Source organism: Chiloscyllium plagiosum, unplaced genomic scaffold, assembly GCF_037043375.1.
Source record: "Chiloscyllium plagiosum isolate Xiang-an unplaced genomic scaffold, Cpla_swu_hap1 HiC_scaffold_26, whole genome shotgun sequence".
Classification (NCBI taxonomy): Eukaryota; Metazoa; Chordata; class Chondrichthyes; order Orectolobiformes; family Hemiscylliidae; genus Chiloscyllium; species Chiloscyllium plagiosum.
This window is the reverse complement of record NW_028270164.1, coordinates 41,462,479-41,490,183: the sequence shown is the minus strand read 5'-3', so window position 1 is coordinate 41,490,183 and position 27,705 is coordinate 41,462,479. Positions and strand designations below refer to the sequence as shown.

The 27,705-nt window shown below is 41.8% G+C and overlaps 1 protein-coding gene across 1 annotated transcript in view; it reads left to right on the top strand.

Moving 5' to 3' along the window:
* Positions 1-27,705, top strand: part of def6a (DEF6 guanine nucleotide exchange factor a) — a 152,003-nt gene that overhangs the window by 108,357 nt on the left and 15,941 nt on the right. Inside the window, exons 4-10 of the mRNA XM_043716901.2 lie at positions 9,763-9,990; positions 18,785-18,931; positions 19,085-19,193; positions 20,154-20,344; positions 23,758-23,865; positions 25,717-25,883; positions 27,373-27,571. Of these exons, the coding sequence (XP_043572836.1) occupies positions 9,763-9,990; positions 18,785-18,931; positions 19,085-19,193; positions 20,154-20,344; positions 23,758-23,865; positions 25,717-25,883; positions 27,373-27,571 (1,149 nt within the window). The remainder of the gene's footprint in view (positions 1-9,762; positions 9,991-18,784; positions 18,932-19,084; positions 19,194-20,153; positions 20,345-23,757; positions 23,866-25,716; positions 25,884-27,372; positions 27,572-27,705) is intronic.

Here is a 27,705-nt window from a genome sequence, read left to right as displayed (position 1 = left end):
GCTTCTCCAAAATTGGATTTGTGTTCCTGCAACAATTTTTTTCCTAATAAGCTGGTTCCGTCACACCACCATGAGTAGGGATAGTGAAGCAAACAGATACAGGAATAAAGAGAGACACGTGCACAAATGGAGAGAGAGTGAGAGACAACAGCTCAAGTTGGAGAAAGAGAAGAGGAAACAAAAACTGGAGAGAATGAGCAAGAGAGAAGCATAAACTAGCAGGGAGAAATACATATTGGTGCAAGGCAGAGTTTGTGTTGGCTTGTCATGTGTGTTTTTGTGGTTTGTTCTTGGAGTCAGGCAGCTCTGGTGCTTAACTCTGAGGATTCCGCTTCAGAGGATTACATGTGCGAGTCAGTGAATTGAATTGGGTATTGCATTGAAGTTAATTATTAAATTGCTGTTTATTACAAAAACTGTCAAAACTGTACAAAAACTTTAGTTAGATGTTACTTAGTTCAATGACATTTTTGTGATTCAGTATTTACATCAGTTTCTCATTCTGTAGAAACATCACAGAAGTGTTTTTTTATTCAAACTTCATTCATCCTAATCTCTCTCAGCTTTTTTGTTCTTGTTTTATAAATTGATATTTGTCTCACAATTGATAAAGTCAAGAATATTATTTTGGGTTTGGAGATGTCGACTCAACTAATTTCAATTCAACAGCATTTCCAATGGACAACGGTCATGTCATCAAATCTCATGATTCGGCATTACGAGCTGACACATGATTGAATATCAGGTGATCAAATATCATACTATCACATCTGTAGGACCAGGTTAAACCAGAGTTAGTGACTCCACTGCCAGCTAACCTGACTTTCTGCCCACCTTCCCACTTCCCCCTCATTCTGCCATTGCATTAGTCCACAATGTTTGGTTGCAGTGAGGAACTGCATTCATACAGTGCCTTAAACATATACCGCCTGCTAAAATAACTTGAACTTTGTTCCCCCAAAAAGGTCATAGCTTCTGGGTTTTCCCTAGAAGTCTTGGAGTGGAATTCTCCAGATGACTTTCTTATGACCTCTCAGCTCACTCAGCATTTATCATTACCAACGTAATTACATTATGACCACTACACATACTCCTGCATAAAAATGTTTGTAACATTCCTAAGGTTGCAGTGGGAAATTACAGTTTTCATTCACTTTCATTTCTCTCCTCTAGTTCACGTATGCTGCCACCACATGTACTTGTGTATTTCCACCCCTCACCCACTTTCCAGCTCACACTATTTTTAATGTTTCTGCTCCACAAAGTCAGCTGTTGCCCCAACTCAAGTATATTTTAATTCTTGTGCAGGGGACAAAAGTATAGAATTTTTATGGAGATAGCACTTTAAGCAATTTGCATCCAGTTACATGGGTTGTAGCCAAAAAGTGAATTTCATTTCTTTCGCCATTTGACTGCCTGCAATCCTATATTGATTAGCAATTGAAATCGGCTATGTTTTATTGGGAAAGTCCAGAGTGGCATGAAAGAACTCATTCTGTGAAAAATAAACCACGTGTTGCCTTTATAGAGGCAACAGAACAAAGAATAATTAAAATAGCATTAAACTTTCCATACTGTCATGGACATTTAAAGATGACTTCGAGATGTAGGAACATTTTCATTAAATACTTCAAAAGGTAAATTGAGTCTCCTGTTAATCAAGAATCTAAGATTATGTTCTTAAACAGTCAGGGATTATTCAAAAGTACTTGGTCTTCAGGGTCCCCTTTGACCTTAACCCGTATTACACCAATAAATACCAGATAAGCTATCAGTAGTTAAAGTTGATGAGACACTTGGACCAGATAAGACGCATTTAAAGATACTGAAGGAAGTTAGAATGGAAATTGTAGAGGCATTGCCAATGATCTTTCAGCATTCCCTGGATTTGCTGCTTGAGTACAGGACAATTGCAAATATTACACCTATGGTTTAAAAAAAGTTGCGAGATGGGTCCAGTCAGTCATAAACCAGGTTAACTTCAGTGGTGGGGAAACTTCTCGAAATAATTATTCGGGATTAATCACAGGGAAAATGCGATTGATTTGGAAGAGTTTGTTGTGGGAAATCCTGAAGAACGTCGATTCTCCTGCTCCTTGGATGCTGCCTGACCTGCTGTGCTTTTCCAGCAACACATTTTTCAGGTGTGGGAAATCCTGTTTAACTAACTTGCTGGAGTTATTTGAAGAGGTAACAGAGAGGGTTGACGAAGGGAAGGCTGTTAGTATGGTGTCCATTGGCTTCCAAAAGACATTCAATATAGTGCCACACAACAGACATTGAGAGAAGATTTAGGTCATGGGGTAATAGAAACAGCAGCATCATGAGCACAAATGTGACAGGAATAGGAAATGAACAAAGTGACCTTGGAATGCAGGTTCTTAGTTCTTTGAAAGTAGAGCTGCAGGTAGGTAGATTGGTGAAGGTGTTTGGTATGCTTGGCTTTGTTGATCAGCACAGTAAGTATAGGAGTTGGGAGGTCATTTTGTGGCTGTACAGGACATTGGTGAGGCCACTTTTGGAATACTGTGTTCAGTTCTGGTCTCCTTGCTTTAGGAAGGATGTTGTGAAACTTGAAAGAGTTCAGAAAAGATTTACAAGGATGTCGCCAGGGTTGTAGGGTTTGAGCTATAAGAGGTGGTCAAATAGGCTGGGGCTGTTTTCCCTGGAGCATCGGAGGCTGAGGGGTGACCTTTTTAGAATCCTGAGGGGCGTGAATAGTCAAGGTCGCTTCCCTGGAGTACTGGAGTCTAAAACTAGAGAGCATAGGTTTAAGGGAGAGTGGAAAAATTTAAAAGGGACCTAAGGGGCAACGTTTTCATGTAGAGAGTGTTGCATGTATGGAGTGGGCTGCCAGAGGAAGTGGTGGAGCCCGGTACAACTACAACATTTAAAAGGCATCTAGATGGATATGTGAATAGAAAGGGTTTGGAGGGATATGAGCCAAATCCTGGCAAATGGGACTAGATTAATTTAGGATACCTGGTCAGCACGGATGAGTTGGACTGAAGGGTCTCTTTCCACGCTGTACAGCTCTATGACTGTATAACTCCTGAGTAATGGATAATGAGTATTTTTCAGGCTGGGCAAATGTTTGTCATTGCATTACCTGGGGGTTGGCTTTGGGACCCTAATTTTTTTCTCACATATATTAAAAAAATCTGAATCTTGGTGTGCTGGTTGGCACACAGAACGTGGAGGGCCCAGATAATGCAAACAGTGCTATTCGAAAGGGCATGGAGGAGCAGAGAGTCCTGGGTGTATATGTACTTAAGTCAATAATGGTGGTAGGACAGATAGAGCTACTAATAATACATAATAATCTAGACTTCATAATTATGGGCTGCGATAGGCTGTATTATAAGACCAGGGAGGTTATAATGACCAGGTTATATTAGACACTGATTACAGCTCAGCTGGAGTACTGTGTACAGTTCTAGACCTCTCACTATAGAAGGGAATGTGAATGCATTGGAGAGAGTGCAGAAGATGTTTATGAGAATGGTTTTAGGGATGATGCACTTCAGTAATGAGAAATAGATTGAAAATTGTTGGGACTGTTTTCCATGGAGAGGAGGTCTGATAGAGTCATGACAGTTCTGGATAAGCTATATCCTGCTTGTAATGGATTGGGATCCAGAGGGCATAGTTTGAAAGTGATTTGCAAAGGAGAGGTGAGAGAAGCCTTTTCTTTCAGCCAGGAGTTCAGGGTCTGGAATACACTGCCTGGAAGTGTGGTGGAAAGCCAAATGCGACTGAGGCATTCAAGAAGGTGTGGATGATTATTTAAAAAGAAACAGTGTACGGGGTTCATGCTTGTTAAGGCATGAAGTTAAATGCTGAGCGATACTATGCAGATACAACTGCATGGTCTTATTCTGCACCACAATAATCCTGTCATTCTTTTGAAGCTGATCGGGGGGAGGTGGAAATGTGAATTTGAGGCCATGTTCAGATCAGTCACAATCTTATTGAAATGGCAAAGAGGGGCTGAATGGCCTCCTCTTGCACCAGATTAGTATGAACATTTGCATGGAGCAAGCCTTAGTTAAGATTAATCTTATGTACTAAAGGTCAAAGTCCCCAACAGATTATAATTTTGTTTTGTGTATCTGTGTGTAAGGGGGACAATATTCATTCTTTGATGTCCACTGAATAAACCAAGTTGAGGTGTTTGCACAGAAATCTTCATGGCGGTTCATTGCAGTATTGAGTGCTGAGTTGTCAGAGGTGCCATCTTTCTGATCAGGCATTAATCTAAAACTCTATTTGCCTACTGAGGAGGATCCAATGGCACTATTTTGAAGAAGAGCTGGGTAGTTTCCTCTGTGTCGTGACCAAATTTATCCCTCAATCAAAATGAGACACAACAGATTTTCTGGTCATTATCATGTTGCTGTTTGTGAGTGTTTATTAAGTACAAACTGGCTGCTGTGTTTCCTACATTACAGCAGTAATTACACTTCGGAAGTACTGTAAAAGACAGGTGGTCACGAAAGGCAAGTTTTTCTTACTTTCGCCAAAGAAATTTCCCCCACATTTTAGTTTCAATTACACCCCCAGAGTTCTAATGTGTATCATCTGGAAGGGAGTTATCATGTTGGATTGGCAGCAATATTTTCTTTATATGAATTTTGGCACCAAATGGATCTTGTAGATTACTGAACAGAATAATCTACAATTGAGACCATATTTGCAACTGTTTACTCTTTAACCTAAGTATGTAATGTGCATGTCTGTTGCAGATATGTCACGTTACTTAATGTAAACGTGCCAAATAGAAGGTGGGCATGCTTATTGAATACTTGAACAGAGGTGAAGTAAGTAACATTTAATGCTGAATTTGAGTACCATAATATTGAATATTATAGGTCTGTTGGTTTTAGCATTGTTTATATGTTTTGCACTTTATTAAAATAATTCTGAAAAACAACTGCATTTTGGGCATTTTGATTCTGGAATAAAATTCTTTGTTTGCGCATACTTGTGGTTTCCTGTGCTGCTTGAGAAAATGGTACGCATAGCTTTTCATTTGGTTTTTGACGATGAGAGTGACTTGAGTTTTGCTGAAGCTAATAATGACAGCCAGGCTCAGTCGGTTCAACAGTTGCCTTTGAGTCATGAGATTCTAGGTTTATGTCTCAATTGAGGCCTTGCACAGGAAAAAAAATTGAAGACTAACAGCCCAGTGCAGTGCTGAGGGAGTGCTGCATTAACAGATGTACTGGGCTTTGGACATGACATTAAACTGAGACCCAGACCGAATACTTGGGTAGATGTAAAAGATTCCATGGTACTATTTTGGAGAAGAGTAGTCTTTTGGAGAAGTCATATCCCTGTATCTTGGACAATATTTATGCCTCAATCAGCATCATTAAAATCAGGGTTATTATTGCATTGCTGTTTGCAGAAGCTTGCTCTGTGCAAATTGGTTGCTACATTTCTTACAATATCTGTGACTACTGTTCAAAAGTACTTTATTGGCTGTAAAATGCTTAAGGATACCAGTGGCCATTAAAAGTACAATATAAATGTAACTCTTCCTTTATCTTGTTGCACTTGACTCCTGTTGACTTTCCTGATCTATGCTGGAGTACACTACCACACGGATACCACAAAGGCACCTTTTACTACTCCGGCCCAGGGACCATTCTGAGTATATCAAACCAGAAACTAGGTGGCAGTTTGACGGATAGTACAAGTCAGCCTGACCCCTCTTTACCCCACAGTGCATGTACACTTTTACTATCAGGGATCACGAGAGACTGGGGATCCTGGCTGGTTTATCTCCGGTCTCCTACAGCCCAAAAGCAGAAAGCAAAGGAATTAATTTTCGAGGTTTACTTGAAGAGCCTCACCATCAGCTGATTGTATCAGGAGATTGTGGATGTAACTTTCAGCCTGCTGTCTGGACTTGGAAAATCAGCCCGGTATTTTGTCTTTGCCAACAACTTGGCTGAGCAAAAGTCAATATATAACCAGGGTCCACAACTATGACTCTCTGGCCTGTACAGCTCCAAGAGACAGTTTCTGACTGGAAGAAGAAAAGTTGTTCAGCCCAATTAGCTTTGTCTCGTAACTTAACCTACCATTTAAAATTTCATCGAATTTCTCTGCCTTGCTGATATCACCATTTCTCAACTTTTAAATATAGTACATGTAATGTTTTGGAGAACAACACTATTCGTAAGTGGGATTTCCAGTTTAAGGAATTTCTAAATGTATTTACAGATGATTTTCATAACGTACTTGAAGTCAAAGGTAATTTTGAAGGTTGTGAAAATGATTTGTAGTGTTTCAAATTTTGGTACGAGCTTTTTGAGATCCAAGTCTGTTTTCACTCTCTGCTTTGGATTTGAACCAGTTTTGCACTTTTTGAAACGGGTACCATGCGGAAATTGGTTGTGTTGTAACCAACTGAGATCGCGAGTTAATGCAGCTTTCTGAAACCACACTTCCTGTAGCTGTTGAGGCACTTCGTTTGTGACTAAAAAATACTTAAAAACTTTAACCTAGCTGTTGTTAGTGTTTAATTATTTGCATGCACATGCAATATCTATTTGATTGAAGTTTTAATAGTCATGCTTGACTTGATTAAATGACAAGTAATGTTCATACTGCACATTAAGTGCTAAGCAATCTCCAGCAGGAGAGTCTAACCACCACCTCCAAAGTGGTGGCGATGCAAAAAATTCTTGTTTTGTTCCTACCTTCAACATAATTTTACTTTGTATCTTTGTTAGTTTGCTTTTAGATGTTCACCCTCCTTTCCTTTCTCTTTATTCTCTAATTTTTAATTATTATTCGTGTTTAAAATCCTCCAATCTTATAAAGGGATACACCAGAAATATGAATCTTTCTCTGCTGTCCACAAATGCAGACTGACCTGCTGGGGGTAAAAATGTATGTTCCTTAGATTACATACAGTACATGGCAGAGAAAGTACCCCTCCGCTCAGTGTGTGCTGGTATTTACACCCTGCTCAAAGTGACTCCTCTATCTTCTCTCATCTAAATATATCATTGTATCCATCGAATTCTTTCTCCATCAAATGCCAAACTAGTTTCCCCTTAAGTTTTATCAAAACCGTAGATTTCAACCACTTGCTGTGGTAGGACGTTCCACATTCTCAGTCCTTGGGTTTCAGAGGTTTCTTCAAATTCTCTGTTGGATTTCTTTTTAATCGAATAAAAACCATGAATGAGGACAGCTGTCTGATGGCCAAAATGTAATAAAAGGTCAATTGTTTTAAAAACAAATCTAGTTCATGAATGACCTTTTAAGGACGGATGCCTGACATACATCAAAATAGCGATGGAACAGGATAGACCAGATCTAACAGTTGAAGTTCTAAATTGGAGAAAGGTCAATTTTGACGGTATTAGGCAAGAACTTTCAAAAGCTGATTTGGTGCAGATGTTCGCAGGTAAAGGGGCTGCGGGAAAATGGAAAGCCTTCAGAAATGAGATAATGAGAGTCCAGAGACAGTATATTCCTGTTAGGGTGAAAGGAAAGGTGTAGGGAATGCTGAATGACTAGAGGTTTTGGTCAAAAAAAAGAAGGAAGCATATGTCAGGGATAGACAGGAGAAATCGAGTGAATCCGTAGAGTATGAAGGCACTGGAATATACTTAAAAGGGAAATCAGGAGAGCAAAAAGGGCTCATGAGATAGCTTTGGCAAATAGGGTTACGGAGATTCCAAAGGGTTTTACAAATTCATTAAGGACAAAAGAGTAACTAGGGAGCAAATGAGGTCCCTCAAAGATCAGCAAGGCAGCCTTTGTGTGGAGCTGCAGGAGATGGGGGAGATTCTAAACAAGTATTTTGCATCAGTGTTTACTGTGAAAAAGGACATAGAAGATATAGAATGTGGGGAAATGGATGGTGACATCTTGAAAAATGTCCATATTACAGAGGAGGAAGTGCTGGATATCTTGAAACGCATAAAGGTGGATAAATCCCCAGGACCTGGTCTGGTGTACCTTCGGACTCTGGGGAAACTAGAGAAGTGATTGCTGGGCCTCTTGCTGAGATATTTGTATCATTGATAGGCACAGGTGAGGTGCCGGAAGACTGGAGGTTGGTAAATATGGTACCACTCTTTAAGAAAGGTAGGAAGGACAAGAGATGGAACTATAGACCGCAGAGTCTGAGGTCGATGATGGACAACTTGTTGGAGGGAATCCTGAGGGACAGGATTTACACATATTTGGAAAGGCAAGGACTGATTAGGGATAGTCAACATGGTTTTGTGCATGGGAAATCATGTCTCATGAACTTGATTGAGTTTTTTGAAGAAGTAACAAAGGATTGATGAGGGCAGAGTGATGGATGTGATCTATATGGACTTCAGTAAGGCATTCGACAAGGCTCCCCATTGGAGACTGGCTCACAAGGTTAGATCTTATGGTATACAGGGAGAATTAGCTAAGTGAATTGGATGTGAATATAGGAGGTATAGTTAGTAAGTTTACAGATGACACCAAAATTGGAGGGGTACTGGACAGCGAAGATGGTTACCTCAGATTACAACAATGTTGATCAGTTGGGTCATTGGGCTGAGGAGTGGCAGATGGAGTTTAAATTAGACAAATGCGAGGCGCTGCATTTTTGGAAAGGAAATCTTAGCAGGACTTATACACTTAATGATAAGCTCCTAGGAAGTGTTGCTGAAAAAGAGACCTTGGAATCCAGGTTCATAGCTCCTTGAAAGTGGAGTTGCAGATAGATAGGATAGTGAAGAAGGCGTTTGGTATGCTTTCCTTCATTGGTAGAGCATTGAATATGGGAGTTGGGAGGTCATGTTGCGGCTGTACGGGACATTGGTTAGGCCACTTTTGGAATATTGCATGCAATTCTGGTCTCCTTCCAAGCAGAAGGATATTGTGAAACTTGAAAAGGTTCAGAAAAGATTTACAAGGATGTTGCCAGAGGTGGAGGATTTGAGCTATCGGGAGAGGCTGAATAGGCTGAGTCTGTTTTCCCTGGCATGTCGAAGACTGAGGGGTGACCTCATAGAGTTTTATAAAATCATGAGGGGCATGGATAGGGTAAATAGACAGGGTCTTTTCCCTGGTATGAGGGTGTCCAGAACTAGAGGACATAGGTTTAGGGTGAGAAAGAAAAGATATAAAAGAGACCTAAGGGGCAACTTTTTCAAGCAGAAGGTTGTGTGTGTGTGTGTGTGGAATGAGCTGCCAGAGGAAGTGGTGGAAGCTGGTACAGTTGTAACATTTAAAAGGCATCTGATGGGTATATGAATTGGAAGGGCTGAATTGGAAGGGCTGAGAGAGATATGGGCCACATGCAGTCAAATGGGACTAGATTAGGTTGGGATATCTGGTTGGCATGGACAAGTTGGACCGAAGGGTCTGTTTCCATGCTGTACGTCTCTATGACTCTATGACATATGACTCCGGCAATGTAGTTGACTCATAACCACCCTATGAACTGACCCTACCAAGCCACTCAGGTCAGCGGGCAGTAACTGCTAGCTTTTCTGTTTTTATTTTCTGGTTTCTATTGGGTCTGGGTGGGATGCTCTTCACAGGGTCAGTCGATGGACTGAATGGCCTCTTTTTGCACTCTAGGGAATCGATGATTCTATAAATTTGGATTTATACTCTGACATTTCTTCCAGGGCAATCATGGAACTATATTCCAAAAAGCTGAGATCCTTTCAGTCATTGAGAACTGGTTGAATGGTGGTGCTTTGCTTTTCTGAGACATATGTCTGAGGGCCATTAATCTTGTCTCTATAGGTGGAGTATTTGCTGAAGAAAATCTGCACAGAGATGAATGTGGAGTGGTGTGCAGGGGAACTGGATGACTTCTTCACCCAAGAGCCTTTGCAGCAGAATGGAATCACAGTCTGGGTGTTTCTGGACCTGGTAAATTCAGGAAGATTTACCAGGGGGATTGAAAAGGAGACTGTCACAATGGCAGTGCAGGAAGTCTACCAAGAAATTATTGAGGATGTGCTTAAACAGGTATGTATTTTTCAAGTAAGTACTTTGGAATTTTTGTTTCTTTTTCATCAAAAAAGATACTTTATTCATAACATTAGGTATGTAATGATATGCCAAATTTGAGCTTCTCTGTAAAGTGAAATTTAGTTTCTTACAGAACAGTTTGTGGCATTCTGAACTGCTTTATTACACTTCGAGATACATGTTAAATTTACAATGTAAATTTATCATTCATGTCAAAGCTTCTTCTGCTACACCCCAAGGGGTTTCATATAGATTCCAACCCTTTGGTATCCAGTGGCAAGAGGGCCTTTGACTTTTTCCTTTTTCCCAAACAAATAAGGAGGGTGGTGGATTGACATTTTAAAGAACTGCTAAACAGGTTAGGCTTTCATTCATTAAGAATTTAGATGCATGAGGGGTGATCTTATTGATAGACACCAGATTCTGAAGGGCTTGACAGGGTGGATTGTTGGGAAGATATTCCTACTCGTGGGGGATTCTCCAACTACAGGACACCATTGCAGAATAAAGGGAAGACTCATTTGAAAGTAAGAGGTGCAGACATTTCTTTCAAAGGTTAGTGAATGTCTGGATTTCTCTAAACCTCCCCCACCCCCCCCCCCCCCCCCACCTCCCAGTGAATGGTGGAGAATATATCACAAAGTATTTAAAGAGGAGGGAAGTAGATTTTTGAAAACTCGGAGTTGAGGGCTGTGATGAATTAACATGAAAGAGGAGTTGAAGGCTGGGGTAGATCAGCATCTTATTGAATGGTAAGGCACAATTGAGGGACCGAATGGCCTACTGCGGCTCATATTTCTTATGTTCTTATTCAGCCCCCAGCAGTAGCGCATCCCTTGGTACATAGTCCTGGATTATGGAGTATACCAATTGGCAACATAGAACATAGAAGAATACAGCGCAGTACAGGCCCTTCGGCCCTCGATGTTGCGCCGATGCAAGCCCACCTAACCTACACTAGCCCACTATCCTCCATATGCCTATCCAATGCCCGCTTAAATGCCCATAATGAAGGGAGAGTCCACCACTGCTACTGGCAGGGCATTCCATGAACTCACGACTCGCTGAGTAAAGAACCTACCCCTAACATCTGTCCTATACCTACCCCCCCTTAATTTAAAGCTATGCCCCCTTGTAATAGCTGACTCCATACGTGGAAAAAGATTCTTACTGTCGACCCTATCTAAACCCCTAATCATCTTATACACCTCTATCAAGTCACCCCTAAACCTTCTTTTCTCCAATGAAAACAACCCCAAGTGCCTCAGCCTTTCCTCATACGATCTTTCTACCATACCAGGCAACATCCTGGTAAACCTCCTCTGCACCCGTTCCAGTGCCTCCACATCCTTCCTATAGTATGGCGACCAAAACTGCACACAATACTCCAGATGCGGCCGCACCAAAGTCTTATACAACTGCAACATGACCTCAGTACTCCAGAACTCAATTCCTCTACCAATAAAAGCCAGTACGCCATATGCCTTCTTCACCACACTATTTACCTGGGTGGCAACTTTCAAAGATTTGTGTACATGGACACCAAGATCCCTCTGCTCATCCACACTACCAACACTTGACTGTGGACAGATCTCTGCACTAGAAGACCATCAGGTTTTGGGCGTGACCAAAGACTGTCCTTCATTGAGTTCATGGTTCTCCAGCAGCAGCTTAGTTTGCATCTCTGTGAACGATGCAGAGAGGGCAGACTCCTGCACTATGGAGCTAGAACATTACAGTGCAGTACAGGCCTTTCGGCCCTCGATGTTGCTCCGACCCCTGAAACCAGTCTGAAGCCCATCTAACCTATACTATTCCATTCTCATCCATATGTCTATCCAATGACCATTAAAATGGCCTTAAAGTTGACGAGCCTACTACTGTTGCAGGCAGTGTGTTCCATGCCCCTAGGACTCTTGGAATAAAGAAACTATCTCTGACGTATGTTCTATAGCAATGACCCCTCAATTTAAAGCTATGTCCCCTTGTGATAGCCATCACCATCCGAGGAAAAAGGCTCTCACTGTCCAACCTACCTAACCCTTTGATCATTTTTGTCTCAATTAAGTCACCTCTAACCTCCTCTCTAATGAAAATCGCCTCAGGTCCCACAGCTTTTCTTTGTAAGACCTTCTGTCTATACAAGGCAACATCCTAGTAAATCTTCTCTGGACCCTTTCCAAAGCTTCCACATCCTTCGTGTAATGCGGGGCCCAGAACTGTACGCAATACTCCAAGTGCGGCTGCAGCAGAGTTTTGTACAGCTGCAGCATGACCTCATAGTACCAAAACTCAATCCTTCTACCAATAAAAGCTAATACACCATATGCCTTCTTAACAGCCCTATCAACCTGGGTGGCAACTTTCAAGGATCTATGTTCCTGGACACCTGAGATCTCTCTGCTCGTCTACACTACCAAGAATCTTATCATTAGCCCAGTACTGTGCATTCCTGTTACTTCTTCCAAAGTGAATCACCACATACTTTTCTGCATTAACTCCGATTGCCACCTCTCAGTCCACTTCTGCAGCTTATCAATGTCGCTCTGGAACCTGCAACATCCTTCATCACTATCCACAACTCTACCGACATTAGTGTCATCTGCAAATTTACTGACCCATCCTTCTACACCCTCATCCAAGTCAGTTATAAAAATGACAAACCGAAGTGGACCCAAACCAGATCCTTGTGGTACACCACTAGTAACTAAACTCCACAATGAATATTTCCCATCTGTCGTCTTTCAGCTAGCCAATCTCTGTTCCAAACCGCTAAATCACCCTCAATCCCATGCCTCGGTATGTTGTGCATTAGCCTTTGTGAGGAACCTTATCAAACACCTTACTGAAATTCATATACACCACACCAATGGCTTTACTCTCATCCACCTGTTTGGTCACCTTCTCAAAGAACTCAATAAGGTTTGTGAGGCATGACCTACCTTTTACAAAACAGTGTTGACTATTCCTAATCAACTTATTCATTTCTAGATAATTATAAATCCTATCTCTTATAACCTGTTCCAACACTTTACCCACTAAGGCTCACTGGTCTATAATTACCAGGGTTGTCTCTACTCCCCTTCTTGAACAAGGGAACAACTTTTGCTATCCTCCAGTCTTTTGGCACTATTGCTGCAGACAATGACGACATAAAAATCAAAGCCAAGGGCACTGCAATCTCCTCCCTGGCTTCCCAGAGAACCCTAGGATAAATCCCATCTGGAGTGTGGTGCTGGAAAAGCACAGCAGGTGAGGCAACATCCAAGGAGTAGGAAAATTGATGTTTTGAGCAAAAGCCCTTCATCAGGAATGAGGCTGAGAACCTTGGGAGTGGAGAGATAAATGGGAGGGAGGGAGGGTGGGGCTGGGGCTGAGAGTGCAGTAGGTAGATGGAAGTGGGGGTAATGGTGATAGTCAGAGGGAAGGGTGGAGCAGATAGGTGGGAAGCAAGATGGACAGGTCATGAAGGCAGTACTGAGTTGGAAGGTTGGAACTGGAATAAGGTGGGAGGAGGGGAAATGAGGAAACTGGTGAAATCCACATTGATGCCATGTGGTTGGAGGGTCCCGTGGTGGAAGATGAGGTGTTCTTCCTCCAGGCGTCAGGTAGTTAGAGAGTGGTGATGGAAGAGGCCCAGGATCTGCATGTCCTTGGCAGAGTGGGAGGGGGAGTTGAAATGTTCAGCCATGGGGCGGTGGGGTTGGTTGGTGCGGGTGCCCCAGAGATGTTCTCTAAAGCCCTCTGCGAGAAGGCATCCTGTCTCCCCAATGTAGAGGAGACTGCGTCAGGAGCAATGGATACAGTAAATGACATATGTGGAAGTGCAGGTGAAAATTTGATGGATGTGGAAGGCTCCTTTGGGTCTTGGATGGAGGTGAGGGGCGGGAGGTGTGGGCGCCGGTTTTGCGATTCCTGCGGTCATAGGGGAAAGGTGCTGGGAGGCGTGGGTGGGTTCTTGGGGGGCACAGACCTGACAAGGCAGTCGTGGAGGGAACAGTCTTTACGGAAAGCAGATGGGGTGGGGTCCATTTGTAGGTGGTGGAAATGGCGGAGGATGATGCAATGTGTATGGAGGTTGGTGGGGTGGAAAGTGAGGACCGGGCGGGGGGGGGGGGGGGGGGGTTACATAGAACATAGAAGAATACAGCGCAGTACAGGCCCTTTGGCCCTCGATGTTGCGCCGATCCAAGCCCACCTAACCTATACTAACCCACTATCCTCCATATACCTATCCAATGCCCGCTTAAATGCCCATAAAGAGGGAGAGTCCACCACTGCTACTGGCAGGGCATTCCATGAACTTACAACTCGCTGAGTGAAGAACCTACCCCTAACTTCGGTCCTATATCTACCCCCCCCTTAATTTAAAGCTATGCCCCCTTGTAATACCCGACTCCATACGCGGGAAAAGGTTCACACTGTCAACCCTATCTAACCCCCTAATCATCTTGTACACCTCAATCAAGTCACCCCTAAACCTTCTTTTCTCTGTCTTTGTTGTGGTTGGAGGGGTGGGGTTCGAAAGCAGAGATGCGGGACATGGATGAGATGCCTTGGAGGGCATCATCAATCACATGGGAGGGGATATTGCGGTCTTTAAAGAAGGAGGCCATCTGGTGTGTTCTGTGGTAGAACTGGTCCTCCTGGGAGCAGATGCGGTGGAGACGGATGTTTTGGGAATAAGGGATAGTATTTTTACAGGAAGCAGGGTGGGAGGAGGTGTAATCCAAATAGCTGTAGGAGTCAATGGGTTTGTAGAGGATGTCAGTGTTGAGTTGATCACCATTGATGGAGAGGTCCAGGAAGGAGAGGGAGGTGTCTCAGATGGTCCAGGTAAACTTAAGGTCGGGGTGGAATGTATTGAAGTTGATGAACTTCTAGAGGTTTACAAAAGTATGAGGGGCATGGATAGGATAAATAGACAAAGTCTTTTCCTTGCAGTCGGGGAGTCCAGAACTAGAGGGCATAGGTTTAGGGTGAGAGGGGAAAGATATAAGAGAGACCTAAGAGGCAACTTTTTCATGCAGAGCTGCCAAAGGATGTGGTGGAGGCTGGTACAATTACAACATTTAAGAGGCATTTGGATGGGTATATGAATAGGAAGGGTTTGGAGGGATATGGGCCGGATGCCAGGTGGGACTAGTTTGGGTTGGGATATCTGGTTGGCATGGACGGGTTGGATCGAAAGATCTGTTTCCATGCTGTACATCTCTGACTCTATGACTCTAAAACTGTTCAACCTCCTCGTGGGAGCACGAGGTGGCACCGATGCAGTCATCAGTGTAGTGGAGGAAAAGGTAGGGAATGGTGCTGCTGTAACTACAGAAGATGGACTGTTCCACGGAGCCAACATCTCCATGACACGCACACCAACCAACGCCATTGCTCCATGGCCGAACACTTCAACTGCCCCTCCCACTCTGCCAAGGACATGCAGGTCCTGGGCTGCCTCCATCGCCACTCCCTAACCACCCAACGCCTGAAGGAAGAATGACTCATCTTCCGCCTCGGGACCCTCTAACCCCAGGGTATCAATGTGGATTTCACCAGTTTCCTCCCCCCACCTTATCCCATTTCCAACCCTGCAGCTCAGCCCTACCTTCATGGCCTGGCCTACCTGTCCATCTTCCTTCCTACCTATCTGCTCCATCCTCTCCTCCGACCTATCACCATTACCCCACCTCCATCCACCTATTGCACTCTCAGTTATCTTCCACCCCAGCCCACCCACCCTCCCCATTTATCCCCCCTCCCTCTCTCCTCTCTTCCCCCCCCCCGAGGCTTCCAGCCTCATTCCTGATGTAGGGTTTTTGCCCGAAGCGTCGATTTTCCTGCTCCTCGGATGCTGCCTGATCTGCTGTGCTTTTCCAGCACCACACTCTCGACTCTATCTCCAGCATCTGCAGTCCTCACTTTTGCCTAAATCCCATCCAGCCCAGAGAACTTATCTATTTTCACACTTTCCAGATTTGCTAACACCTCATGAACCTCAATCCTATCTAGTCCAGTCATCTGTATCTCCATATTCTCCTCGACAACATTGTCTTTTTCTAATGTGAATACTGACGAGAAGTATTCATTTAGTGCTTCCCCTACCTCCCCTGACTCCACGCACAACTTCCCACTACTATCCTCGATTGGTCCTAATCTTACTCTAGCCATTCTTTTATTCCTGATATACCTATAGAAAGCCTCCGGGTTTTCCTTGATCCGATCTGCCAGTGACTTCTCATGGCCCCTCCTGGCTGCTCTTCGCTCTCTCTGTCTTTCCTGGCTAACTTGTAACTCTCAAGCGCCCTAACTGAACCATCACATCTCATCCTAATATAAGCCGCCTTCTTCCTCTTGATGAGATTTAACTTCCTTAGTGAACTACAGCTCCCGCACTTGACAACTTCCTCCCTGCCTGACCGGTACGTACTTGTCAAGGACCTGCAGTAGCTGTTCCTTGAATAAGCTCCAAATTTCAATTGTGCCATCCCCGGCCACATTCCTTTCCAATCCTATACATCCTAAATCTTGCCTAATCGGATCATAATTGCCTTTCCCCCAGCTATAACTCTTGCCCTATGTCAGGAAACCCTCCTGCACACATTGGACAAAAACTGACCCACCTAAAGTACTTGAACTATTGTATTCCCAGTCAATATTTGACAAGTTAAAGACCCCATAACAACCACCCTGTCACTCTCGCTCCTATCGAAAATCATCTTTGCTGTCCTATCTTGTGCATCTCTGGAACTATTTGGAGGCCTATAGAAAACTCCCAGTAGGGTGACCTCTCCTTTCTTGTTTCTAATCTCAGCCCATGCAAACGTCCTTTCTGTAACCATAATACTGTCCTTGACTAACAATGCCACATCTTCCCCCCCCCCCCCCCATTTTTACCATTTTCTCTGTTCTTGCTGAAACATCAAAATCCTGGAACCTGCAATAACCATTTCTGTCCCTGCTCTATCCATGTCTCCAAAATTGGCCACAACATCGAAATCCCAGGTACCAACCCATGCTACAAGTTTAATCTGCTAAAGATTAACCTTGTAAAAAATCACTGCACCACTTTTTTGAATTGTATTATAAATCTTACTGAACCTCAACCTTTAAATCACGAGCACAGGCAATTGGATCTAATAATAGATGACTTTATTATTATCCTGCGAGCAAGGTACCCCATGCTACACACAATGTTAGTAAATTGTTCATTTAGTCTAATTGAAAATTAATTCAAACCTTCACAGTTTTGAACGTGAGAACATAAATAAAATATGTAATGACATTTTAAATAAAAAGCTAATATTCAAAGTATATTCACTATAGGGTCAACCCCTTCCACAACACAATTATAAGGAATTTTACTCCAGATGCATGTTTTTACCAGGGGTTCTGTTGTATTCAGTATTGAATTTTCAGGAGTTTACATTTGTTTATATGTTTTGTTAAGAAAGTTCACCTTCACTAATTTACTTAGAAACCTGGGAGTACGCCAATCAGTCCACGAGCCTGTTCTGCCATTCTCGTTCATGACTGATCATCTTCCTTAATACCATTTTACGATAATATCCCATTTCTTTTGACTTCGTTAATATCCAGAAATCTATTGATCTCTGTCTTAAATTTGATACTCAATGACTTGGCTTCCAGAGCACTCTTGAGATAGAATTCCAAAGAGCTGGTTTCCCTTTATCTACCTACTAGTTACATGCTCAGACAAGTGCGAATACATTTGTCAAGCACGGTTTACCTCATAAAACCATATTGACTTGTTTTGATTGTACAATGATTTTTGAAGTGCAATAGTAAGATTTATTCTAGAAGAAATTCTGGCAATTTCCCGATAACCAATGTCATTGTAGTTCACTGTTCTCCCTCTTCCTCCTTTCTTCAATAATGGTTTCACATTTGTTAGCTTCCAATCTGCTGGGATCATTCCAGATTTTAGGGAATTTTGGAAAATGACAGTCAGAGCATCTACTATCTCTACAGCTATCTCTTCCAAACACGTAGAATTTAGACCCTCAGGACCTGGGATTTCTTGGAATATTTTTCCCTTAAGGAAGAACAAAGGAAGCTAGTAGATTGTATGTTAAAGAAATTGTCACTCTGGTAGGTCTCATTCCTTTATGTTTGAAATTCAATTGTTTTTCAAATTTGAAAATGATTCAGTTGTCATAAGAAACCAACCTAAGAAAGGGTCAATAAGAGAAACTATAAGCTAAGTAGTCATAATTAAACACTTAATGCCTCTTCCCTGCTGGTCTAAACAGTAGAATATATCATTTTAAGAGCTTTCATAAGTGTCAATTCATAGAATTATAGAATCCCTAGAGTGTGGAAGCAGGCCATTCAACCCATGGAATCCATTCTGACCCTCTGAAGAACATCCCACCCAGAACCACCTCCCTAACCTATCCTGGTAACCCTGCATTTCCTAATCCAATGAGCATGCACATCACTGGACACTGGGCAATTTAGCATAGCTAATCCATCTAATCTGCACGTCTTTGAATTATGGGTGGAAACCGGGACCACCCAGAAAAAATGCAGGCAGATACGGAGAGAATGTGCAAACTCCACACACTCACTGTGTGGAGGATGGATTCAAATCTGGGTCCCTAGCATTGTGAGGCAGCAGTGCTAATCAATGAGTACTGTGCTGACCCAATATGTAATTTGTCAGCAGGATCCTTTTCTGTCTCCTAGTATATTTGATTTACCATGCCTTTATTTATAGTTCTAACATAAGTTATTAATAGTATTATTTTTGATTTGTTTTCTTGTGCTATGCCAGGGTTACTTATGGAAGAAGGGCCAGCTGAGGCGCAACTGGACTGAGCGATGGTTCATCCTCAAGCCAAGTATCCTCTGTTACTATGTGAGTGAAGACCGGAAAGAAAAGAAAGGCAGCATTACTCTGGACAGGAACTGTTGTGTGGAGGTAAACACAATTCGCCAGTGAGTCATTTGCAATTGTTCTGTGGGTCACAAGTTGTACAAAATAAATCAATTAAACTGTTTTCATAATTCATAGAAAATTCTGCTTCAGCTTGTAGTTCAAATATTTATTGTCATTAATGTATTTGTTGTTAAGATTTTATCAGACCGAGATGGGAAGAGATGCATGTTCTGCGTCAAGACGCCATCAAGAACTTATGAGATGAGTGCATCAGACACAAAGCAGCGACAGGAGTGGACGACAGGTAAAAGGGTTGATCTAAAATGAGTCGTTTGTAAGTATACCTTAGAATGCAAACCTTGTATTTGAATAACTTTGTTAAGAGCTACCAGCAGTTATCAATAGCCCAGAACATGGTCACCAGAAACCCTCTGTAGATGAACAGATTCAGTATTATCTGATACCATTTAATTCCAAAAACAAAAGCTGAAAGGACTTTAAATTCTCAGCTCTACATTTAACAACATATCCCTCTTTTCTTTTCTCAAAACACTAATTCCAGAGTGTGGTTGCCATAATGCAAGCATCCTTTCAGTACCTTGTACTTACATCTGGGGAAACATTATATTCAGTCTCCTATATCAGGTAGCAGGACAGATTTGGCCAAGTTTCTAATTTGTCATTGATGTTGATTATTAGCAAGAGGTCATGTGTGAACATCATTGAAGACAGCATTTGACTCAGCTGTTACATTATCCCCTTACTGCCAATAGTGTACAAAATGGAAAAAATGGGAAAAGATTGGACGTGACTTTATAGAGGTTTATAAAGTCATGAGGGGTATAGATTGAGTTAATGGTAGGTTTCTCTTCTCTGGGATGAGGGATTTCAAGACTACGGGGCATATATTTAAGATGAGAGAGGAAAGATTTCAAAAAAGACATGAGGGGCAAATTTTTTACTTAGAGGATGGTTCGTGTGTGGAATGAGCTTCTGAGGAAGCGGTAGATGCGGGCCCAAATACAACGTTTAAAAAATGTTTGGATAAGTACGTGAATAGGAAAGGTTTGGAGGGATATGGGCCCGGAACAGGTAGGTGGGACTAGTTTAGTTTGGGATTATGTTCAGCATGGACTGGTTGGACCAAAGGGTCTGTTTCCGTGCTGTATGACACTGACTGGGATCTGGTTTCTCTGGTTTTTTTTCTTAATTTTAAGGATCTGTCTAAATGCCATTTTGTTTCCTTTTTGATGTTTGCCTTCAGCCATTCAGACAGCAATCCGGTTACAGGCAGAGGGGAAGAAATCTTTGCACAAGGATTTAAAACAGAAAAGGCATGATCAGCGAGCACTTCGAGAGAAACAGAAAGCAGCAAAGGAGGAAGAACTTCAGCGACTCAAACAGCTGCAAGAGGAGAAGGAAAGAAAACTGCAGGAACTAGAACTACTTAAAGAGGTATTAATAATTAGTATATAATGGGTTAGAATGAGAGATATGGAGTGATGTCGTATTAAAGGTTATCTCTAAATGTCTCACTAGCAAATTATACAGCAAGAGAAACATTGCAAATATTGCAAAGTATTCAACCTACCAGAGCTCCATCCAGCAGAGACCATTCAGATTCGAGAATAAGTTTATTGTGGACAAATGGTTGAATAGACACAATGAGCACTGTCCTACCTAATCCAAATAGAAAATGATACAGTGAGATGTGTAATACTTAGCATACAGAAGCAGTCATCTATACACTGGAACAGGCCACAGATTCTGAATCTATTGATGAATTCAGGCGATAATCCTTCTGCCGAAATGGAATCATCTGCCAGTTCCATTGGCATGAATCAGATCTTGAATCTCCTCCTAAGTAGCAGGTAAACTCGTGAACCGGCTGCAGCAGTTGTTGGTGTGAAATGGGGCGGAAGTTGGAGACTTAGAGGGAGATGTGGTCGAATGGGTCAGAATTGGACTCTGGGGAGACTAGAGAGAGATGGGGAAGGGTTAATTTTAACTGTGTAATATTCTAATGATATAGTGTATATCATCACAGGAAGTGATGCAGCAACACATTATCTTGTTCCGTCTGTATGTGGTGAGATGAAACCACAGTAAGATGCTTATTAATAAAGTTTAATGCAATGAGTCCTGATTTCAGCCCATTAACATTCCAGAGTGTATTACATGGCTGTGGGACTGATGTGATTGTGAATCCCCTTCAGTCCTCAATTGGTGGGATGGGAAAAAATGCAATCCAAAAAAGTCCTGTCCTATAATTCCCTGTAATAGTACCTGAATCAGTGGCAGCATTTATTCCAATTATTTTTCAACTGAAAGCCCCAGTAACGCCCTTGAAAGACTTTTCAAGTCTTTTTAAAGACTTTAACTGGTAAAAATAATATCTTCTGCATGTGGTATTGTAGCTATTAGCTAACATCATTACAGGTACAGTGAACGATACAATGTATATCATCACACTGTATCAATGAATGGGCACCAAGATAACATTACTGTATCATTTCATGCCCTCATTGAGAATATTTTGGCCATCTTCCTTTGGGCTTTCAGAATAAATATCAATTTTGAGGTGCCCAAGTAGCTTTTTTTTTGAGATGGGCTCAGTGAAATTATCCAACGAGTAGAGACCAGGGTACTTCTAGTTTACTCACTGGGTCAGTGCAGAATGAGTTGATCTTCCGATAAGTGCTACAAATAGCCGCTAGATACCAGGTTTAGAGGAAGGAACATCAGTTTAAGAGCCTCATCAAAGAAGTCCTGCTGGAAGTTTGTACAAATGAGCAATGGATTAGGCCCAGCTTTGCTATCTCCATGAAAGGACAACCTGATTAGACCTAACACATGAATGTGCTTGAAGGGATTCATGAGGTTAGACCGCTGAAAAATTCAGGGTTAGAGAGAAAATTGATGTGGGTGAGTAATGAGAGGGGGAGGTGATGAATGCTGTTTTCAGTTAAAACACTTTGAACCTGTTATACAATTAAAGCCATTCACACAATTGCAGAACTGATATGCATTTAAACATGGACTGGTTGGACCAAAGAGTGTTTCAACACAGTGAACTCCCATTTCTAACAAACATTTCATAATATTAAAGCTACAAAACAATTTTGTTTAAAGGCTAAAATGACTCTTAAGGCCCATAAGCAAAGAGAACATAGAATAGTACAGCACAGTACAGGCCCGCCGGCTTGTCACCCTACTCTAAGATAAGACTAACCTAAATAACCTTCATAGTACTAACTTCCATGTGCTGATCTAAGAGTCGCTTAAATGTCCCCAATGTATCTGACTCCATTACCGCTGCTGGCAGTGCATTCCTTGCACCCACCACTGAGTAAACAACCTACCTCACACATCTCCCTTAAACCTTCTTCTAATCACCTTAAAATTATGCCCCCTCATGATAGCCATTTCCACCCTGGGAAAAAGTATCTGACTATTCACTCTATCTATGCCTCTCAACATCTTGTACACCTCTATCAAGTGACCTCTCATCCCTCTTTGCTCCAATGGGAAAAACCCTAGCGCTCTCAACCTTTCTTTATAAGACATGCCCTCCAGTCCAGGCAGCATCCTGGTAAATCTCCTCTGCACCCTTTTTAAAGCTTCCACATCTTTCCTATAATGAGGCGACCAGAACTGAACACAATACTGCAAGTGTGGTCTAACCAGGATTCTAATGAGCTGCAACATAAACTCGCGGCTCTTAAACTCAATCCCCCGCTAATAAAAGCCAACACACCATGTGCCTTCTAAACAACCCTATCAACCTGGGTGGCACCCTATGGACGTGGACCCCAAGATCCCTCTGTTCCTCCTGTGACAAAGCTGCTCCTTTAACAAGGTTATGGTGTCCTTGTTTTTTTTTCAGGGAGGTTATAAACGACACAGACTCCGCAAAGTCTGGGAGTTGAAGGGTTTTAGGGTCAATTTAATAACAGTTAACAGAGACTGCCTCAGGCAGAGGCTTTCAAGCTTAAAAAAAAACACTTGTACAATGAAAGGAGAGTAGCCAGTTCTCCCAGCTCAGCTTTTCTCTGGTTTGGTTTTTTCTAAGCAGTTACGGAAAAGCTACTGGACCCAGAAGCAGGTCCAGGCTGGTACTTTCTCTCTCTGACTTCTCTCCTGTCAGACCCTGTGTTTGATTTTACCTTTTGTGCCATGGGATGCTTATGGAAGTATTTGGAACAGTATCATTAAGTTGGGATGATGTGCTCTGTTTTCGGAGAGGTTAAGTTATTTTGTGTTCTGTTCTCTATTGTTTGTGTTTCATTCACTAATCTTGTAAATAAATTCTGTTTTATTTCAAACTAAGTGGTTTGACCAGCTGATTCTCCCTGGAATACCCACTTTACACCTGCTTAAAACAACTAACAACGTTAGTGTCTGGGCTACCTTCTTGAAATGTTTTGAAGAGTCTGGCCTGGTCCATAACACTCCACACTGCCCAAGAATCCTGCCTTTAACCCTGTATTCTGCATTTAAATTTGACCTTCCAAAGTGAATGACTTCACGCTTTTCCATCTGACACTTATCAGCCCAGTTCTGCATCCTGTCAATGTCCTGTTGCAACATACAACAACCCTCACATTATCCCCAACTCCACCAATCTCTTTTGTCTAATCCATTCTTTCTTCCTCCTTTAGCGTCTCTAAGCCTGGGTAGAGGTGGAACTGTAGAACCTCTGAAAATTAATCCTAACCCTAAACACTATCACATTGGCCAAGACATGGCTGTATTAGGAATACTAGTGCCATGTGATAAGCATGAGTTCAAAATGAAAAAAAAGCTTCAATAATGTAAGCTATTGTATTGTACTAAACAGTTTGATATTTTTCCTTCCTCCTTCCCAGGCCCAGCGCCAGGCAGAAACACTGCTAAAGGAAGAAGAACAGCGAAGAAAGCAGCAGCATGAGGAGATGCAGAGGGCTCTGGAAATACAACTTCGACAAGCTGAACAGGTCAGGGGCCAATAGATGAAACAGGGGTGGTGGATAGATAACTGTGGAAATTATCGACGATGGGCAATGCATTAGAGAATATGTTTGGCAGGGAAAGGTGAGAGAGCCGATAACCAAGTTCATTACTCACCACCAATGATGTGATCCTGGTCAGTCATTTGCTAAACAGAATGAGTGTCATTAATTTAGTTCAATTGAGTTTGTTATACTACTTTATGTGATGGCATGCACTTACATTCCTGGATCATTTCCATTTTATTTTGCATTGTTTTAATGTTACAATCCACTTGGGAAAGAACTCCGATTCTCTAGCCCCACTGCTCTTTGTGTCACCACAACAGTTAACGATCTAATCAATGTATGGAAATTATCCCCAATCTATCTGCCCTTGGAACAAAACCAGCAATAGTTGGAGAAACTCAGCAGCTTTGACAGCATTTGTGGAGAGAAAGCTGAGTTCACATTTTGAGCCTAGTGACTCTTCAGAATGGATGTTTTCCAGATGTTTTGAAGAAGGGTCTGTTAACTCCACGTGAACTTAGCTTTTTGTCTACAAATGCTGCCAGAACTGCTGAGCTTCTCCAGCTATTTCTGCTTTTGTTTCAGATTCACAGTTCTTTGTTTTATTTTACCTGTCAGATGGTATCGGATTAGCAGAAGATACAGAGCATCTGTTGGTACTTAACAAGAACCTACTGTTTATGACAAATAAGTGAATTTTAGCACGGGCAAACAAAGATAACAGCTATCCTTATTAGTTAAGACTCTGACCCTCTTTTAAAATCTCTACTCACATGTACAGTTGTGCAAAAGAAAATGGTATTACAGGTGAAGGGAAAAGCCATTGGGGAAGCACAGCTAAATATCACCAGTTCATAAGACTTGATGAGATGTTCCCTTTATTTCCAAGACCTTCTGTTCTCCAGTCGTCTGGATTATTCCACTTCGCAGGTGGCACGGAGTGATTTGTACAGAATTACAAAGTCTCTTTCTTACTGGTTAACGGCAACAGCTTACAGTAACTGGTGGGAGAATATAATTGGCTTTCTTCAGCTTTAGTTATGTTCACTTAAGAGATATAGAGACACAGTTTGCTTCTTTCAGTCTGGAGACCACCTGACTCTGTACCGTTCACATACACATCAGCTGTTTAGTTATGCAGGAACCTCTGGCTGAGGTTGACCTCTGACATCTAGTATCTAAACTGGTCACAATTGCACTGCTGGCCAAATCTCACTTTGAACACACACCCTGGTGCTGTGCCATCTTATCTCTCCTCCTCCATTGCTTGCAAAGCAACAGTGTAAACAAAGCTCACATTGAGCACCAGTCATCTGTCAATTATTTCAACAGTCCTTAGTTTTAAAACAGCCCTTTTTCTATTTCAGTCCACGGTCTAACATAAAGAAAAGTAAAAAGATACAGTCTTTGCATTAAGGAATATTATTTTTCTTCCATTAAAAGTTAAGGATTTTACTTTGTTTTATGTGAGGTGAGGTAATTCTTCTATTCTTTCAAACAAAATTCTTTCCATTGTGCCCAGTCTCGGAAAGATACCCAAGTGATACTTCTGTACTTGCTACGTCAACCACCTCAGCTCTCAATTAAATAGTGATTCTCTTGTACAATTAAACATGTACCGCTCAGGAACTAGATTGAGATTGTCCACAAAGGACAGTGGACAGTGAACATTTTCACTTCATCAGTTAGGTATGACTGCAGACTAAACCACTGTCTAATCAAGTTGTCAAGGGATCAATTCTTTGAATAGATAGGTCAACTGTAATTAAGGTTATAGGCTCCAGACCGGCATTGTTTGTATTCTCGTTTGGTAACCTCTTTTCTCTTCAGGCTCGAGCCAGTATGGAAGCAGAGATGGTATTGAAAGAGGCAGAGGCAGATCGCCAGAAAAAACGGATTCGTGAACTGGAGGATATGCAGAAACTCCTTGAGGAAGCTCTTCATGCTGAGGTAACTGCTCGGCAAGAGGAGGAAGCAAAGAGATATGCGCAGACCAGGTATGAAGAAAATGCAAATACGTTTGATAATGAACTCGAGCCGAAAGGACAATGGTAGTACCCTGTGTGAGGTTTTTCATTGTTAGATCTTCGCGGTCTCGTTCATCTGCTTGCTGAGCTCCCAACTTAATTCCTGTTGCTTTGATGAAGAAGTATGTTTGTGGCAAAATCAGAGCATTTTGCTTATCTCTTGGTTTGTCTGCTGCTGTCATGATACCAGTTTCTATGGGTGATGGAAACACTGGGAAATTTCCAGTTTGATGGATCTAATCAAGTACATTCCCAGATTTGATCATTCCCCTTATGTTCCGACCTCCGGTTATAAAGACTAACAATTTTGGTTTGTATTTGCAGCAGAGTGCTACATTTTAATGATCTGTGCTTGTGGACCCATGAATCTCTTTGGCTCTCCATTGTTCCTTGCTTTTAACTACTTGCAAGGAAAGGCTTGTACCTAACTTTGCCAGCATTGAAAGCCATCTTAGTTTTGCTCTCATTTAAGCCATTATTATTTTAAAAAAATTTATTCCCCTGTTTACATCATAAACTATATCAACAATCTTATTATTTTTATGAACTTGCTTATTTGGCTGTCTATTATGTTATTAAAGTCATGAAAATTGAGGTCCCAACACAGATACATGTGGGACATAATTGTCTCCCTACCACTTGGTCACACAAATGCTTTTATTAACATATGGGTAGTAATGGGAACTACTGCTCATTAAATTTTCCCCTCTGCCATGTAGGGATAAGGATAAATGCTGTTGAGATGCAGATTAACCAGAATATAATTGAATGACAGTTGGTTCAAGGAGTTGAATGGCCTACACCTAGACCTGCTCCTGTTAATCCTATGATATGAAACTGGTTGTAGGGCTGCTGCCTCCTCATCTGGACAAGGTGCGTTGTCCCCACTTTAAGGGACCCTTTAAGTACAATTGAAGCATGAAACTCGCTGAAAGACAAGTATTGCAATAACTTGTTACTTCACCTGGCCATGGTGGTCAATCAAACTAAACTACTCCCCCTTACTTTAACAAAGGAATTGCAGGAGTCTCCCTCAGTTAAGTAAGTGATGGGAGTAAAGCTTTTCTACTGACTGAGTAGATTGAAGCAATGAGGAGCTGAACAATACTGATCCTAGTCTATATTAGGTCCATTAATTCTAGACATTAACTAACTTGACAGACAGAATGTCCAAATTATTTCTACAACAAAAATTGTAAGTCTTCAGTTTTCTTATTTTGATGCTAAAGCAGTCGATTACACGTTGAGTTATCTGTTGGATAATCACTGGGAAGATTACACTGCAAAGCAAGATGATATCTTAGAACAGTAGAGCAAAGCAAGAGTCCATGCATATGCAACAACTCTTTCAAAGAGTGATCTAGTTTGGGGGAAAAGATGTTGACATGTTTTGTGTATATCAAAGCAACAAGAAAATGAGTGGAAATAAATAACTGAGGCCTAATCTGTTTGCTTTTAGATTGTTGTTTGAGGAGGAAGACAAAATGAAAGCACTGATGCAGCTAAAGGAAGAGCAAGAGGAGCTAATTAGAAAAACGCAGAGAGAAAAACAGGAGTTAAGACAAGAAATGGAAAACAAGTCCAAAATTCTAGAGGAGGCACAAAAACAGCTGGAGGAAGTGCGGGTCAACAGACAGCGAGCAGACCAGGATGTGGTGGTAAGTGTATATGCTATCCAACACAGCAAACTACATCTGAACTAAAATAACAACTGTAAGATCAGGAAGAAGCTAATCTGCTACAGACTGATCAAATCATTAAATCACAGCATTTTACAATAAGATCACAACTG